The sequence below is a fragment of the Plenodomus lingam genome (genome assembly GCF_022343315.1).
Source record: "Plenodomus lingam strain CAN1 chromosome Unknown contig_9, whole genome shotgun sequence".
Taxonomy (NCBI): domain Eukaryota; kingdom Fungi; phylum Ascomycota; class Dothideomycetes; order Pleosporales; family Leptosphaeriaceae; genus Plenodomus; species Plenodomus lingam.
The window spans coordinates 514,843-529,322 of NW_027093973.1; the positions used below are offsets into that span (position 1 = coordinate 514,843).

The 14,480-nt window shown below is 51.8% G+C and overlaps 6 protein-coding genes across 6 annotated transcripts; 5 read left to right on the forward strand and 1 right to left on the reverse strand.

The window, feature by feature from the left end:
* Positions 1-210: 210 nt before the first annotated feature.
* IAQ61_010697 (uncharacterized protein) lies at positions 211-1,192 on the forward strand (the record flags this gene model as incomplete). Its single annotated transcript, XM_066098889.1, has 2 exons — positions 211-587; positions 901-1,192. Coding segments are annotated over 2 exons (669 nt in total), but the record flags the coding sequence as incomplete, so codon positions are not given.
* Positions 1,193-1,926: 734 nt separating this feature from the next.
* On the forward strand, positions 1,927-4,947 carry IAQ61_010698 (uncharacterized protein). The gene is made up of 2 exons (XM_003834657.2): positions 1,927-2,706; positions 2,759-4,947. The coding sequence occupies exons 1-2, from the start codon at positions 2,150-2,152 to the stop codon at positions 3,741-3,743; spliced, it is 1,542 nt and encodes a 513-aa protein (XP_003834705.1). The 5' UTR covers positions 1,927-2,149; the 3' UTR covers positions 3,744-4,947.
* Positions 4,948-5,091: 144 nt separating this feature from the next.
* IAQ61_010699 (uncharacterized protein) lies at positions 5,092-6,785 on the forward strand. The gene is made up of 2 exons (XM_003834658.2): positions 5,092-5,680; positions 5,739-6,785. Exons 1-2 carry the CDS (start codon positions 5,145-5,147, stop codon positions 6,220-6,222), a joined length of 1,020 nt encoding a protein of 339 aa, XP_003834706.2. The 5' UTR covers positions 5,092-5,144; the 3' UTR covers positions 6,223-6,785.
* A 353-nt stretch (positions 6,786-7,138) lies between these two features.
* Positions 7,139-8,422, forward strand: IAQ61_010700 (uncharacterized protein; the record flags this gene model as incomplete). Its single annotated transcript, XM_003834659.2, has 1 exon — positions 7,139-8,422. One exon carries the CDS (start codon positions 7,139-7,141, stop codon positions 8,420-8,422), a length of 1,284 nt encoding a protein of 427 aa, XP_003834707.2.
* Positions 8,423-10,486: 2,064 nt separating this feature from the next.
* Positions 10,487-11,665, reverse strand: IAQ61_010701 (uncharacterized protein; the record flags this gene model as incomplete). Its single annotated transcript, XM_066098890.1, has 2 exons — positions 10,487-10,995; positions 11,050-11,665. The coding sequence occupies 2 exons, from the start codon at positions 11,663-11,665 to the stop codon at positions 10,487-10,489; spliced, it is 1,125 nt and encodes a 374-aa protein (XP_065951048.1).
* Positions 11,666-14,030: 2,365 nt separating this feature from the next.
* IAQ61_010702 (uncharacterized protein) lies at positions 14,031-14,225 on the forward strand (the record flags this gene model as incomplete). The annotated part of the gene is made up of 1 exon (XM_066098891.1): positions 14,031-14,225. One exon carries the CDS (start codon positions 14,031-14,033, stop codon positions 14,223-14,225), a length of 195 nt encoding a protein of 64 aa, XP_065951049.1.
* Positions 14,226-14,480: the final 255 nt, after the last annotated feature.

The window sequence follows — 14,480 nt, forward strand, 5'->3', positions numbered from 1 at the left end:
TACGGAAGTACAAAATTCCTTGGCTCTCTTCTCACCTACCTATACCTCACAAGCCTGTAATCGATATACTTTCTTGTTGAGTGAACTGTTGGAATGTCGACGGCTGGTCTGAAACAAGGATAGTAAATCATGTGCCGTGTCACATGTGGATCTCGGCCGCGGGCTTGCATGAGTGGGATAAGGTACTCCGCAGTAGATTGGTAACCGTAGGCTTTTGTGAAGAGCCTCATATGCAGGGCAGCCTTCTACGGGTGGATTCGCAAGTCCTATGATTGGCTGATTGGCAAGAGAGTCAAGAGATTCCTAAACGTTACCGTCTGGCCAAAATCGCTAAGAGACATTTGCCCACTTAGGAATCGGAGCATGTGGACAAATCCACTACTTGTACAATATGAATGGGCAGATATTGTTTTGAAATCGGACCTACCGTTGGCCTTCAGAGGCCTAGCCATATGTGAAAGGGCGGCGATGGATGGTTCCGACATTAGCGCATCCGATGTGCATGCGCTCCCCACAAAGGCGGGGACGCTCGTGGCGTTTGGGGTTACTTCGGCGGGATTCTCTTCCACACCTGAACGAAAGAGTGGGTAAGATGCTTGAACTTTGTCTGTGCACGGTCGGTGAATGTCGAGCGTTGTTGCTTGTTTCAACGCTATAGTACGGAGCTCACTGGACTATATGCCACCTTTTCACCTGGCCTGGTATAGACACCATACGTCTTTCCAGGCCCGTTAGCTCAAACGACCAAAGCGAGATCTGGTGGAAAGTCTCTAGAACGGCTCATATAACTTCTTAGGGTGTAAGTTACAAATTCCATGGAAATCATAGGGAACGAAAACAATTGAAGAACACGGAGACGATGTCGAGAGGGGTTGCGTGAGACTGACGAACAACATCCAGCTACCGACGGGCTAGCGCCTCATGGGTCATCTCCACCATTGACACTGATACACCATCCTTCAACCCACTCTTCAACCAATCTCGTTCCCCTCGCGAACCATTCCTGGCGTTTCTGCGCGTCAGCAGCGCATGCCTCAGGCCATTCAAACACCCGAACACTCCACCTTGCCAGGATCTCTGTCCCCCTGCTCGCGCTTCAGGGGCTATGTGCGCCTTTTATTTTTCCATGACCCGCGTGCACGAAGTTCACCACGGTGGCGACCCATCTCATGCATGTTGGGTTTTTCACTGATGGCTTCCCCGTACTCGGTAGAGGATCTGAAGAGAATGCGGGGATCATCAACGCTTTCTCAACACCAGGAATGTTGGAAGTGATGCTGTCGTGCGATCAGTGGCCGTTGAAAGAAGCCTGTTCAAGACTGCTCGGCTGACAAACTGGAGCCACCCGCGGCCAGTAAGCAACACACTGAGTAGCTTCTTCGCCTTGGCTGTCGCATGTGCCGTTATCCTTCTTGGCTGACAAGGTGTTTTTGAGCATTCGGTCAATCTGATGTGTCCAGCTTAGTTGCGGGGTCGCTTGCCAAGTTTAGTGGCGGTCGCATCCTGTTGAAGCTTTTGTGAGGTGTGCCACCGAAAAGGCTTCGCCGACACTATTGAGCTTGGTCAAAGTAAGAGCTGAAGCACCGTTATCTGTACGACAATGAGTGTGGTACCAATCTCACACCTCCGAAATGCCAGACTCCGATATTCTGGCCTTTGGTAGAGGTGGGCACTGCACAGGACGTCTGTAGGAACCCCGTGGGGTATCAGCAAATGTTGGGGAGATCAACACGCCCACTTCTTCTTTCTCCTTCCGAAAAATTCCTCAAACAAAGATCCATGGTATCCCTGTCATCACCATGTTCGCTGACTCGTACATCTCTAGTGGCTGAACGCACCGGTATGCTTAGTGTCCTTGGCGCATTGTGTGCGGTTACATTCACTGACCACCTTCCACACAAGTGTGCATTAAGCACCTTGGCAACATCTTGGCCCGCGTCTGTACTATGTAGTACTGTCGTACGGACGATTGACAAGGGAGCAGCTGTGTTCCCGACTCCAGGTGGAGACCTACTATCGAACGCACGCGGGTATATATTGAGCATCTCTGCCCTCGATCGGAGGCTAGCATCGCCATCAGACCTGCACCTCATTCGCAAGGTTGCAGTCGCTGACGTACTCTTTGCCCTCATTTCAAGTACAAGTCACAATGGAGAGTACAAACCGCCCTGCTGACCCATTGGCGAAGGGTATCCTGCCCTCCGCGAAGCAGGGTCTCAAGGATCTGTTCGTCTGGGACCAGCGCATCGTCGTGCGAAATGACTATGGAGAAGAGCACTGCGAGTGGAAGAGACCTGAGCCTTTGGCGAACCCCTTCACACTTCTTGGACAGTTGAGCTGGAAGGACTGGCTGTACTTCATCGTCGGTTTCCTCGCCTGGACAGCCGATGCTTTCGACTTCCATGCCCTCTCGATCCAGACTACCAAGCTTGCAGATTGGTATGACACTACAAACACGGCCATCACAACTGCAATCACCTTGACGCTACTTCTACGCTCTGTTGGTGCCGCCTTCTTTGGTGCTTTGGGAGACAAGTTTGGCCGGAAATGGCCAATGGTTGCCAACATGATCATTCTTGGTCTCCTCCAAGTGGCCACCATCTACTCTGGCACTTTCCAACAGTTCCTGGCTGTACGAAGTCTCTTTGGACTATTCATGGGTGGTGTGTATGGAAACGCTATCTCCATGGCCCTTGAGAACTGCCCGTAAGCACATCCTTCTTCGCCGTCCAACGTCAGATGACTAACAAACGCTCAGCACCAACGCCCGTGGTCTCATGTCTGGAATCCTCCAGCAAGGATACTCTTTTGGCTACGTCCTTGCAGCCTGCGCCAACCTAGGCGTCGGCGGTGCCACAAACACCTGGAAGACCGTCTTCTGGGTCGGCGCCGGCTTCTCCATCGCCGTTGGCCTCGCCCGCATTTGTTTCCCGGAGTCCAAAATCTTTATCGAAGCCAAGAAGGCAGGCCATAGGAAAGCCCCCGGTGCCTTCTGGATCGAGACCAAGGCCATGCTGAAGAAAGAGTGGAGGATGTGCGTTTACTGTATCATTCTCATGACCTGGTTCAACTACTACTCGCACACGAGCCAGGACAGCTACACGACCTTTATGAAGGAGAGTAAGCACCTCAGCTCCGCTGGCGCAACACGTGCATCGATCTTGATGAAGACGGGTGCATGCGTTGGTGGTACGATTCTGGGTTACACGTCGCAGTGGTTTGGACGCAGACGCACGATTGTCTGCGCTGCCTTGATCTCCGGCTGCCTCATCCCAGCATGGATCCTTCCCACCACTGAACGCGGTCTCTCCGCCTCGGGCTTCATGATCCAATTCTTCGTCCAGGGTGCCTGGGGTGTCATTCCCATCCATCTCTCTGAGCTGTCACCACCTGCTTTCCGCTCCTCATTTGTCGGTATCACATACCAGCTGGGCAACATGATTTCCTCGCCCTCCGCGCAAATTGTCAACGCTGTGGCTGAAGCTACCTTGATCACTACATCCAAGGGTGAACTCTCCCCCGCATATGGTCCTGTCATGGGTGTTGCGACTGCGATTATCGTCGTGGGCATCGCAGTCACGACAGCGCTGGGTCCGGAGAAGAAGGCTCGTCATTTTGAGGAGGAGGCGCCGATTGGGGCTGCGACTGCGGTCAAGGATATTGAGACGGGGAGCATTCATAGCGAGAAGGATGGCGCAAAGGCGATTGAGGTTGCTGAGTCGCATAAGAGTGAAAAGCTATAGGTTGTCTCTTGCTTTGTCTCCGGATGCGATATGCATACCGTCTGATGCCACATGAATAATCACGAGCAATGGAAATTTTCGCGACGAGCCTTGATTCTCCTTTAAATATGCCAGACCCTACCATGAGAAAACCTGAACTTTGCAGTCTCTGCTTCACTCCGAATCCCCTCCCCTCTCATCATATTCTCCTGTCAACTCCAGTTGCCCTCCCCTCAAAACACTAGCACGCATCCCCAGTTCCCCGTCCACCCTACCAACACAATCCTCGTTGCTCAACCTAAGCAGCTTGCAAAGTTAGTCTGAAAAGGCGCCCCTAGACAGAACCTACATGCTATTTGGCTGCCTTACTTACCAAACTCCCGGCCAGAGAGATTGAGCGCGCGGGTTTTGTTCGGACTGCAGGTGCTCCGGTGAATAAGGGAATCTGGGAATGGTTATGGAGATGGAAAACGTTGGGTGCGGTGCGGGTGGGACATTGTGCTGGTTTGTTATTTGTCTGTTGGCAGGTACAATGAATGGTATGGCTTGAGCCTTTTGGCCTATTTATTGCGGTAAGGGTGTGGTATTGTTATTATCACTGCTTTCAAGGTTCGTGGCGCTTTTTGGAAGGGAATGGGGTATGAGATATTTCTAGTGAAATACTCAAGAAATTACTTGGATCAATGGTACACGCGTGCATCCTGTCCGAGTACTCTTGTTTGCGTTTCTCGATTTATCCAACCTTTTTTTATTCGACCCATTGGTAGCTGTTCATCATGTGACGTGAGTGGGGAAGAGTGTGGTCCTATGCAGTGAGTTGAGGGTTGTGATGGTAATAGGTGCTCGAGTATCTTGGTACTGCGTGTGAGAACATTGGGGGTTGCTGGATTTGATTGGTTTTGGGTGTTCAGAAAGGGAAATGGTGGTTGACGCATGGGCGAGGGGATTGTTCTGAGGATTTATTGTCAGCACGTGATGCAAGTACTGATTTTGAGAACGACCTCCAGCAACATCAACAAGTCTATGTTAGAATGTCCTACACGTCACTTGGACGATGATTGTAGAGCGATTGCGGTATGAACGTTTAATCATGCATTCGATTTTAGATGCATAGTTTTTTGAACGAGTAGCGTCCTTACCCAGTGCTATGACGATATCAAAACCATGGAAGATGTCATGATGCGATTCAGTTGTTCGAATATCAGGCCAGAGGAGCTCCATTCTGTCTCTCGAAGAATCGAAAGACCAGGAGTGTTGGATGAAGGAGGCATCGGCTGGCCTCGGTGATGGAGTGACGCACGGGCCACATGTTCTGGCGCTTTCCATCACTGGTGAGGTCATATTTGCGATTGAACGTGTTCCGTCCAGCGCCGCCTACACTTCAACACCATTCCACTCTTCATCATTGGCACCACAATCACCATGGCGTTTCTCCTCCGGAGACCCTTCGCTATCACAGCGACATTGCGACAAACTCTCCCCAAGTCATCCGAAACCCTCACAGTGCGCGCTTTTCACAACACGCCACTGAGACAACATCCACAGTTGTACCGTCCCGCAAAGCCCAGAATATCAACATCGAACAATGTCTCCATCTTCCGACAGACATTCAGAAAGTATCAGCAAGCTGCCTACAATCCTGTGGCGCAGGGTGACGTGAAGCAGCGCTTGCTGTATGGCGCTGGCATCTTTGGCGCAACCTTGGTAGGCATCAACTTCATCTTCAACCGCGAGACACGTGAAGATGGCGGCATGCCACCATTCGAGCGCGAATATCTCAACGACACTTTTATGCACACTGGCCTCGGTGTTGGAATGATTGCTATTGCGGCACGCGCTCTGCACATGAACGGTTGGAGCTTCAGACTCATGAGCGCGAACCCATGGCTTGTACTTGGCGTAGGGCTCGTGGGCAGCATCGGCACCATGTATGGAACTATGGCGACTCACCCAAGCAAGTAAGTCAATCCGTCCATGGAATCTGGAGTCATACAGTCGGATGCTGACAACTCATAGCTACGTCCAAAAATACGCCCTCTGGTCTGCCTTCAATGTGACGCAAGCCATGCTCCTCTCGCCACTCTTCTTCATGCACCCCGCCATCCTCGCACGCGCCGGTCTTTACACTGTCGGCATGATGGGCTCCATTGCCTTCGTCGGTGCAACCGCAAAGACAGACAAGTACCTGTACCTTGGTGGCCCGCTTCTAGCCGGTGTTGCCATTGTCGCTCTCTCTGGTCTTGCCCCTCTTGTTGTTCCAGCCACGGCCGCGCGAACGCTCATGGTCACTGAAAATCTCTGGCTCTACGGTGGTCTGGCCGTCTTTGGTGGCTTCACCCTGTACGATGTACAGAAGGTGTTGAACCATGCACGTCAGGCTGAGCGTGGCTTGATCCCCAAGGACCCTGTGAACGAGGCTGTGTCGCTGGAGTTGGACTTTATCAACATTTTCGTTCGCATGGTGCAAATTTTGGGAATGAGCCAGAACCGGAAGAAGTAGAGAGATCTTTGACATACGATCGATCGGTGCAACGTAGACGAGAGAGATTTTGAGTTTGCCAAATCCACAAGGAAGTCGATAGACGTCGGGCCTCGTTGTAGCTCTTTTCTTGTACACTACTCTCCGCTCTTTGACGGATGCTTCTGTAAATTGCAAAAAAACAATTGAAATATATGAACCATTCGCACGGCTTTTCTTGGATTCAAGGTCTTGAGACTAGTCTCGGTGGCTGCATAGAGTAAGCCCGAACGCGCTAACTACCCGACATCACTCTCTAATCTCTCCCGATCGACAACGCTGGTTTCTGTGGGGAACAACAGCCACAGCATCTGAAGTAGAGAAATGACATCCCAGTGCACATCAACGATGAGAGATATTGCTTGCTAGAGGCAACTCACCTCAAAACTTGAATTCTTCACCGTTGCCAATCTCAACGCTCGAGTGTCTCGCCCCTTTTCAGCCACCCCATCTCCATACACACTAGCGTGCTCATCCATATTGTCTCATCCTGGCTGCGAAACACCAATACACCTTTGCTGAAACACGCAACGACAGGATCCCACATCCAACAACGTCTTGATGGCGTTTTATAGTTACCCTCAAGGTCGCAGATAGTGCGCAATGACTGCATTAGTGTCATTCGTTTGTGCACGCAACCAATGTGAGCCATCAGTAATATGTTTGAGAGACCCGTGCGCGTGGTCAAATGTGTCGAATAGAACCGAAATAGGAAATGCAAGGGAACAAGCTAACTGATTTGGCTTTTCCGAGGGGAGGTGGAGTGTATGCTTGTCAAATGTTGAAGAGGTAAGGTCAGGGCCGTCTACTTGTCTTTGTTAACTTGGACTGCCTTCGACGTTTGCCGTCTTTCCTCCTTCATCGCGCAGTCATTCTTTTGCCTCTTTGCCTCCTCACCATGGCCACTTTTCTATACTCTCCCATGTCTCCTCCTGAGACTGGGACTAATTTCTCTTTTGTGGAAGGAACCTCGGTCTGCGATTTCATGCACGTGTCCGATACGGTGGAAGTGAAGGATAACAAGACCAACCAGGAGCAAGATCGCGATAGTGATAGTCAGACAACGTGCACACCGCACATGTGCTCGTATTATCAGCCAACCCAGCTACAAAGCCCATCTGAGCCATCGACAGCGAAGATTCAATTACAACAGTCAAACCGACGGCTGCTCGAACTGCTAGAAAGTGTACAAGCAGAGCTCGACAAACAACGCGCCTTGATGCGAGACATTCAGAATCGCGTTTCGACTCTGGAGCACGAATCAGAGAGCAACGCTGTCACAAGAGTCCAGTCGAGCGCTACATCAGTCACAAGCTCATCCCAAACACACATCAAAGCAGCACCAAAGTGCACTAGCAACTTGCCCATGGAGAGCCGCGCCTGGTGGGAAGCCTGCCAGACCTTTGCACACAACTGCTCCACACCCTTCAACGCTACAGAGTTCCTGGTCACACCTCATCAACCTCAACCTCAACAATCCATTGCTTCACCTCAGCAACCACAACAACAGCAACAACTCTCAGCCCTTAATTTTGACTTTGCCTTTGAAAATAACCCTAATAACAATACCGACGACGACGCCCAGACTTTTGTCGCGCGCCCTACTGCTTCAGAAATACTCCTTACAGAAGACTTCAACAACGCCGTCCCCAAGCTTGCCCACGTACCCAGTCCGACAGCGCCGGAATCCGGCATCGACACAACACCCACCACCATCATCCGTAGTATCACTATCGAAACACAGACCCATGTCGCCCCCATCGCCCCCTCCCCCCCAGCCCCCACAACCACCACCACCATCACTGCCCAATCCTCCACCCCCGAACCCCCCATCCTCGAACGCGTCCTCGACTTATCCCACGCCAAAATCCGCGCTCCACCACTCCTGCAGTCCCCGCCCCGCAGCCTGAAAAACAAAGCCAGTGTCGTCACGACGCTGGAACAATACGAGGAGCTGGATGACTGCTACGAGGACTCCGATATCACGGCGCTTCCTGAGATACCGGCTCTAACATCGCCAGTGCCGTCGGTGCAGAGTTTGAAGAAGGCGGGCTTGGGGGTCGGAGGGGGCCATTGGAAGATGAAGAGTTTGTGTATGGTGAGGACTTTGTTGAAGGGGAAGGCTGGCGAGAGGGGGGAGGAGGAGTGCGGAGGGAGTAAGAGAGTGTACGTTCATCGGTGATTTTGTCTGGAGAGAACGGTGGATCGTGGGTCGTAAAGAGGGCGTTAAGGGGTAGTTTGGGATGTTTTGATATAGTGTATGAATAGATTTGGATGCATTTACGTTGTCATTCTGATTATATAAGATAAATTGCGTGTTACGCTATTTTGATAGAGTGGGAGTCTAGTGCGGCGTGACAAGTCCACGGCGACGAAATACACAAACTCACAACTCAGAATGAGTTCACAGCCCCCGCCCTTCCCCAACCTCCCCCCCTACCCTGATAATGAGACTGGCTGCGAAATCGGCACGTGCTCTGCTACCCTCGGCCTACCTATTTTGTGAACACGAGAAGCAGACACACCGTTGCACCAACAGAACCCGTGTCCAAAACCCAGGATATCCAACTTCGCCACTCCATTGAATCCTATAGCCGGGAGAACTCAAAACACGGACACAACGTGCACTAGCGTCCCATACTCTGTCGTAGGCAACCACGCGATATGCCTGCTCTAGCTTCGCAAGACGAAAACCCGGTACGCCGGACCAAGAGTGTCCAAGTGCATTCTAGTCCTACTGGATAGGTCCACTCGATCTCAAAAAATACGTATACGTGTTACATTGAATTGGATATTTATATCCCAAAAAACTTTGCAACCTCGCCCTCCCCCCCTTGCACTCTCCAGGACGCTCCAAAAAGAAAATCCCCCCCGCATGAACAGCGACAACTGCATACCCCCCATCCCCCCCACGTGATGTAGCTGGGATCCAAGATTTCATCCCCACCACCCCATCACATCCACCCTCTACCTTATACCCGCACACTTGCACACCGCCAAGCCCACCTGTGCAAAGCCCACGCACCACACACCCGGGTGCAACGTGTCCCACAGTAATGGTACCGATATCGAGCGCACCGTACCGCACCCGACCACACTGGCCAACTTCATCCCGCGATAAGCCGGCCACATATCCCAACGCTCGGAAAAGCTGGTGCATGGGCGCGCGACAATGCACCCAAGGAGCGCGAGCGGGAAACTTGCGTGAGCGGGAAACTTGCACGGCTAGATGCGTGGGTGCGGGAAAAGGGTGGGAGGATGTGAAAAGGGATTGTGGGTGGGTTGGGTGGAGATGTATGGTGTGCGTGGTGCGTGTACGGTGGGAGGGTTGGTGTGCGGTGGCCTGGGTGGGGACTTGGTGTTGGGTTTCTGTGTTGGTTGGGTTGGGTTGGGTTGGGTTTGCAGGAAGAAGCGCACGTGGAGGTGGCTAAAGATGGTGAGATTGGGATCTGGGAGTTGATGTGGCTGGGGTGAGTGGGGGTTTGGTGGTGTTCAGCAAGGGCTGAGTTTTCGGAGGGATGTGGGTGAGGAGAGGGTGAATGTGGTTTTGAAAGAAAAAGTCGTTCGTAGCGAGATGTTCAACATGGGTTAAAATTGTGTATCATATGCATGTCCACAGACAACTTATTTCTCAGCATCTACAATCATAAAACCTCCCATTTAAAACTATGGGTCATAACAATGCACATTCATCCCGTACAAGGTCATCCTCGAAGCATCATCAGAACAATTGAGTGCCGGCAAGGGTAATATTGCCACCTAGAAAATTCAATGTACAAATACGCAACACTGACAACACAATTCAACCTAATTTTCCAAACCCCAAACTCCTAGCTCATCAAAACTCACATCCCAAAAAAGGTTTCAAACGCAGTACTTCCGTTGCAAATTCGCTGTCACACAGATCTTTTAGATTGTCGGGGGTATAGAACAGAGAAAAGGAAAAAAAAAGAACGCGAAACTCCATGCTACGGCTACGCTGGGTTATATTATAAAGAAGCACTGATTGCCATGTTCGAGTCCAGCAGTCCAGGAGCGGGAGGATGGCCATGTTATACGGCTGGTTGTAATGTCCCTGGATCAATTGTGCTTGGGCAAAGCGGCTCCTAATTGAATCCTACCATCTCCATACCGTAGTAACGACCGACTACCGGGGTAGGTTGGAGCATCGTGAAGGACGTCAATGGCGCTGTGAGGTACATGCTGTCAACGTTGCGGATACCGGTGGTGTGTCCGGATGACAAGGTTAGCGGACCCTTGGGTAGGAGCCGGGCCAAACTGCAGGGTCCCAACGCTGGGCGGGAGCATGGTTGATATTTGGAGCGGGAGGATAGCCTATGGGCTGGGAAGGTTGGTGGCCGATATGCCGAGGAGGAAACTGGCCCGCGTGAGGAGCAGGAGCCGGGCTGTAGTACTGATTGGGACCCTGGTATAATTGCGGACCAGGAGCCTGAGCAAATTGCTGGACGGGAATTTGACCAGACTGCAGACCTGGACTCTGGCCGAATTGTTGGAGGGGAATTCGACCAAACTGCGGACCAGGACTCTGCCCAAACTGTGGCCCAAGACTCTGCCCAAACTGCTGACCAGGCATCTGACCAAACTGCAACCCCGGACTCTGGCCAAATATTTCCCCCCCACCACCAACCTGCTCCATTGGAATCCCAATATACTGCTGAGCAGCCGGACGCCTCGTCCGCCTCGGCCTTCCCGCAGGCTTCTCAGCCCGCGCCATCGCGGTGGCTGCTTGTCGTGCTTCGTCTCGGTTAGCGTGCTGTAGTGAAAGCTGTTCGGTTTGGGGAAATGTACCCAGGACTTGTGGTCTGGCCTTGGGAGGCTGGGGAGTTGTAGGTCGAGGAGGTTCGTGTGCGCTGTCCCTCCTGGCCTTCTTGTGACGGTTGACAGTGGGGGTTTGGCGCCCAAGGCCCATGTCAAAATGCTCTTCAGAGACCTCAGCAATGGTCTCTGGCTCATCTTCATCACGGGGTCGCTTCCCGTTGACACCCCGTTTGGGTGGAAAGTCGTCTAATGGGGGAACGCTCCCATCGTCTTCGCCGTTTTGATTAAACCCTGGCAGTGATGGTTGATTGTTAATAAGTGCAAAGTAGCTTTGTAGACGACGAGTGCTGAATTTAGAGGAATCGTGGTCCAGGTACTGCAGGTGATAAGGGTCAGACTTACAGACGCCATCTGAGGTACTAGTGCAGCTGTCTGCACTGCTATCTTGCAGCACAGATGCATCGACGGAGAGAGGGATGTCATCAAAAGGGCTGACCATTTGCCTAGCCGCCAAAAACTCATTCAGCGCGTCGCTATCAATGATGTCTGGGACATCTTCTTTGTACCCCGAAGGGTATGCTGCAAGAGCAGACAACAGTGAGACATCGATGTGGTATGAGTCTTCGGCTTCCTGTTGTTGAGCCATTGCGAGGGAAGGGGGTTGATTGGGGGTGATAGATGCTGCTTGCTTAACAAATTGAAGGGAGAATAGATAGTAGACGTCAATCGGTGATGATTGTGGTTGCGTGCTTTGAACTGAAATAAATGTAAATCCGATGCCAGACCCGAGGCGGAAAATTTTATATACTTAGTGGTTCTTTCCATTTTGAAGGACTGCTACAGAGCCGCCTAGGCTGCACTTCCGCAAGCTGTGCACGTACCGGCTCGACCACTGTTGCAGATTCACTCAACTCCTATCATTCAAAGACTGGGCGCTAGAGAAACGCATGATTGGGGCTTCGCATCGAAGCTTAAGGGGGGTGCTGCGAGGTGACGTTGTTCATAGCCATATATTCGCTCGTCAGAGGCCCCCCATCATGGAGCGATCATTCCATCAAGTTAGACCTCCCAGATATCCTGAATGCGAACCACAATCCGAAATCAAGCTTGCAACACCAATAGTGTGGATATCGTACCATATCTGCCGAATGAAGTGCTAGGCCTGGGTAGGGTTGTGGCTGAGGTGGACAGCGGCCTGCACTCAAGATGTGGCCTCATCAACAGTTCCGTACCAAGTACCATCGGAATTCAACAGAAGATGGCTCGGTGGGTAGCACGAGTGAAGGCCAGAGCACCCACTTGTCTTTCTGCAACACTTGGTAAGTTTGTATGGAAATGTCCGACGGGTGAGGCTTGGAGACGACGCAGCCTTTGCAATCCTCTTGCGGCCCTGTTTAGGAAAGCATGAAAGGGGGCATAATGTTGCCGGCATATGGGATACGGAGTAAACTTGATCCTAGTGGCGGGCATGATCGGAAACACGAGGATCATGGCATACCGTGCCAGCATCGATATTGACCTTGCATTTGGTGCCTGCACCCTGCTTGTACGCCGTGTAAAAGCTCATAAGATGCAGAGGATTTGCATAGTGACGCGGACATTGGTAGTGGCGAGCATCATGGTAAATCTGATACAACCGGTCGAAGACACTCCCATGTTGCGGATTCCAGGAAGCTTGGTCCTGTCGCCACGATTCAATCGATGATAACTGTCATGGTCGCAGCAACGGCATAAGGAGGGACAGACAAGAGCTAAGCCGTGGTTCCGGTGTATCCCATGCCAAGGAGAATTGTCGGGGAGAAGAGGGAGAAGCAGTGTAGTGGGCACAAGCAGCCCATGTGGGTGACGGCATACCCCCAAGTCTTCCAGTCCCTGGGCGCCGCCAAAACGCGGCGACGATCAATACTGTTTAAGAAGTCATGTAACGATAGGCAAGGCAGCATGCGGAGAGAAAGGATGGATACACGTCGCAAGCAAGGCCAAGAATAGATAGACAAACGCAAGCATGATCAACATTGTCACCCAGTGCTTGACACGCAAAGTTTGTCAAGATTTGAATCAGGCTCGGGGAATCCTTAGATTTTACGTGCGATTTTTTGATTCCGGAGACGTCTCGGTATCTGCGGGATGATTGTATTCAGAATTCTGAAGACAGTCAGGTATGGAGGAGTAGCACAGAAGCTAAAGCGCTCGTGGGTATTGTACTATACCGAGTTTTCAATGAGAGTTGATCGAACTCGGGAAAACTGGAGATGATGCAGGGTGCCTGGTATGCTTTTAATGCGGTGGTGTAAGAAAGTTAGGCAATATAAAGCCAACCTAAAGGATCATTATTGAAGTCAACGACAAGCCAACTCCAAGGGCCTGTGAATTGACGTCAGCTTCAACCTAACTCTCCCCAAGATCTTAATACAAGGACATGAGCATCAACTCAACCCCCCAATAAAATAACATCACCATCGACCCAACCCAGCAGTAGACCCTCACCAAACCAATGCCCATGTCCAGCGTCGTGCCAAAAACATCCAATCTGGTGCCAACCACAACCAGCCCGCCTCAGTACCCGCCTCCAAGAAATATAGATAAGGGTAAGAAACGCACAGATGACAAAGCATCAACGGAATGTAGTCACACCACGCGTGTGGAGGGTGATTAAATGCCATCGTGGGAGTTTGAATGGAAGCGAGCTTAGGCAAGATCAAGGAAGCCCAATCAAGCCCAGGTCCCAAACAAACCACAAGAATAAAACACTCCAATCCCACCAACCCCCCACAGCACTCCTAACCCCGACCCAACCCCCTCTCTTCCACCTTCAACATGACCCAGCACCTCGCCACTCCAAGCAAAGAGCCACGGGGCTAGGAGAGACACAACGACCCACCTACTCTCCAACAAGAAGCTGTCCCTGCACACAACGTATTAGAAGCCACTTGCTAGATATCATACCCAGCACGCAAGGGCATACGCAACGCCGCACCGACGCTCGATCCGACTTTGCACGCCTCGTCTCAATGCCCCACGTCGAGCTCGGTCCCGGTTCCTGGGGGCAAAAGAAGAGGCGCCAGGAGAAGACCTTTTGCATGCGTTTAGATACCCGGGAGCAGGAACCTGGGACAAGGGGAAAGAAACGCATGAAAAAGGCAGTCGAGACGCCGTCTCCTTGTCAAAAGGAATCGAGACCAGCTCGTCATGGGCAGGTGGAATGAAGCGGTCAATAGGATCTAGGAGTGGCGGATTAGTTGCAGGAGATGTGTTCTTTGGCTATACGACCGAGCGCAAGGGGGGGTAGGAAAGACATTACCGTGAGGAGAGGGTGAGTCAGGAGAGTGAAATCTTTCACGAGGGTTTGGACAGCGGGGTCGCCACCATCTGCGAATACGGCGCCAACGAGGGCTTCGAGGGTCGTGGCTAGCATTTTCGCCGAAATGGTGGGGTTACCGGGGTTGGGGAGGATGCAGGTG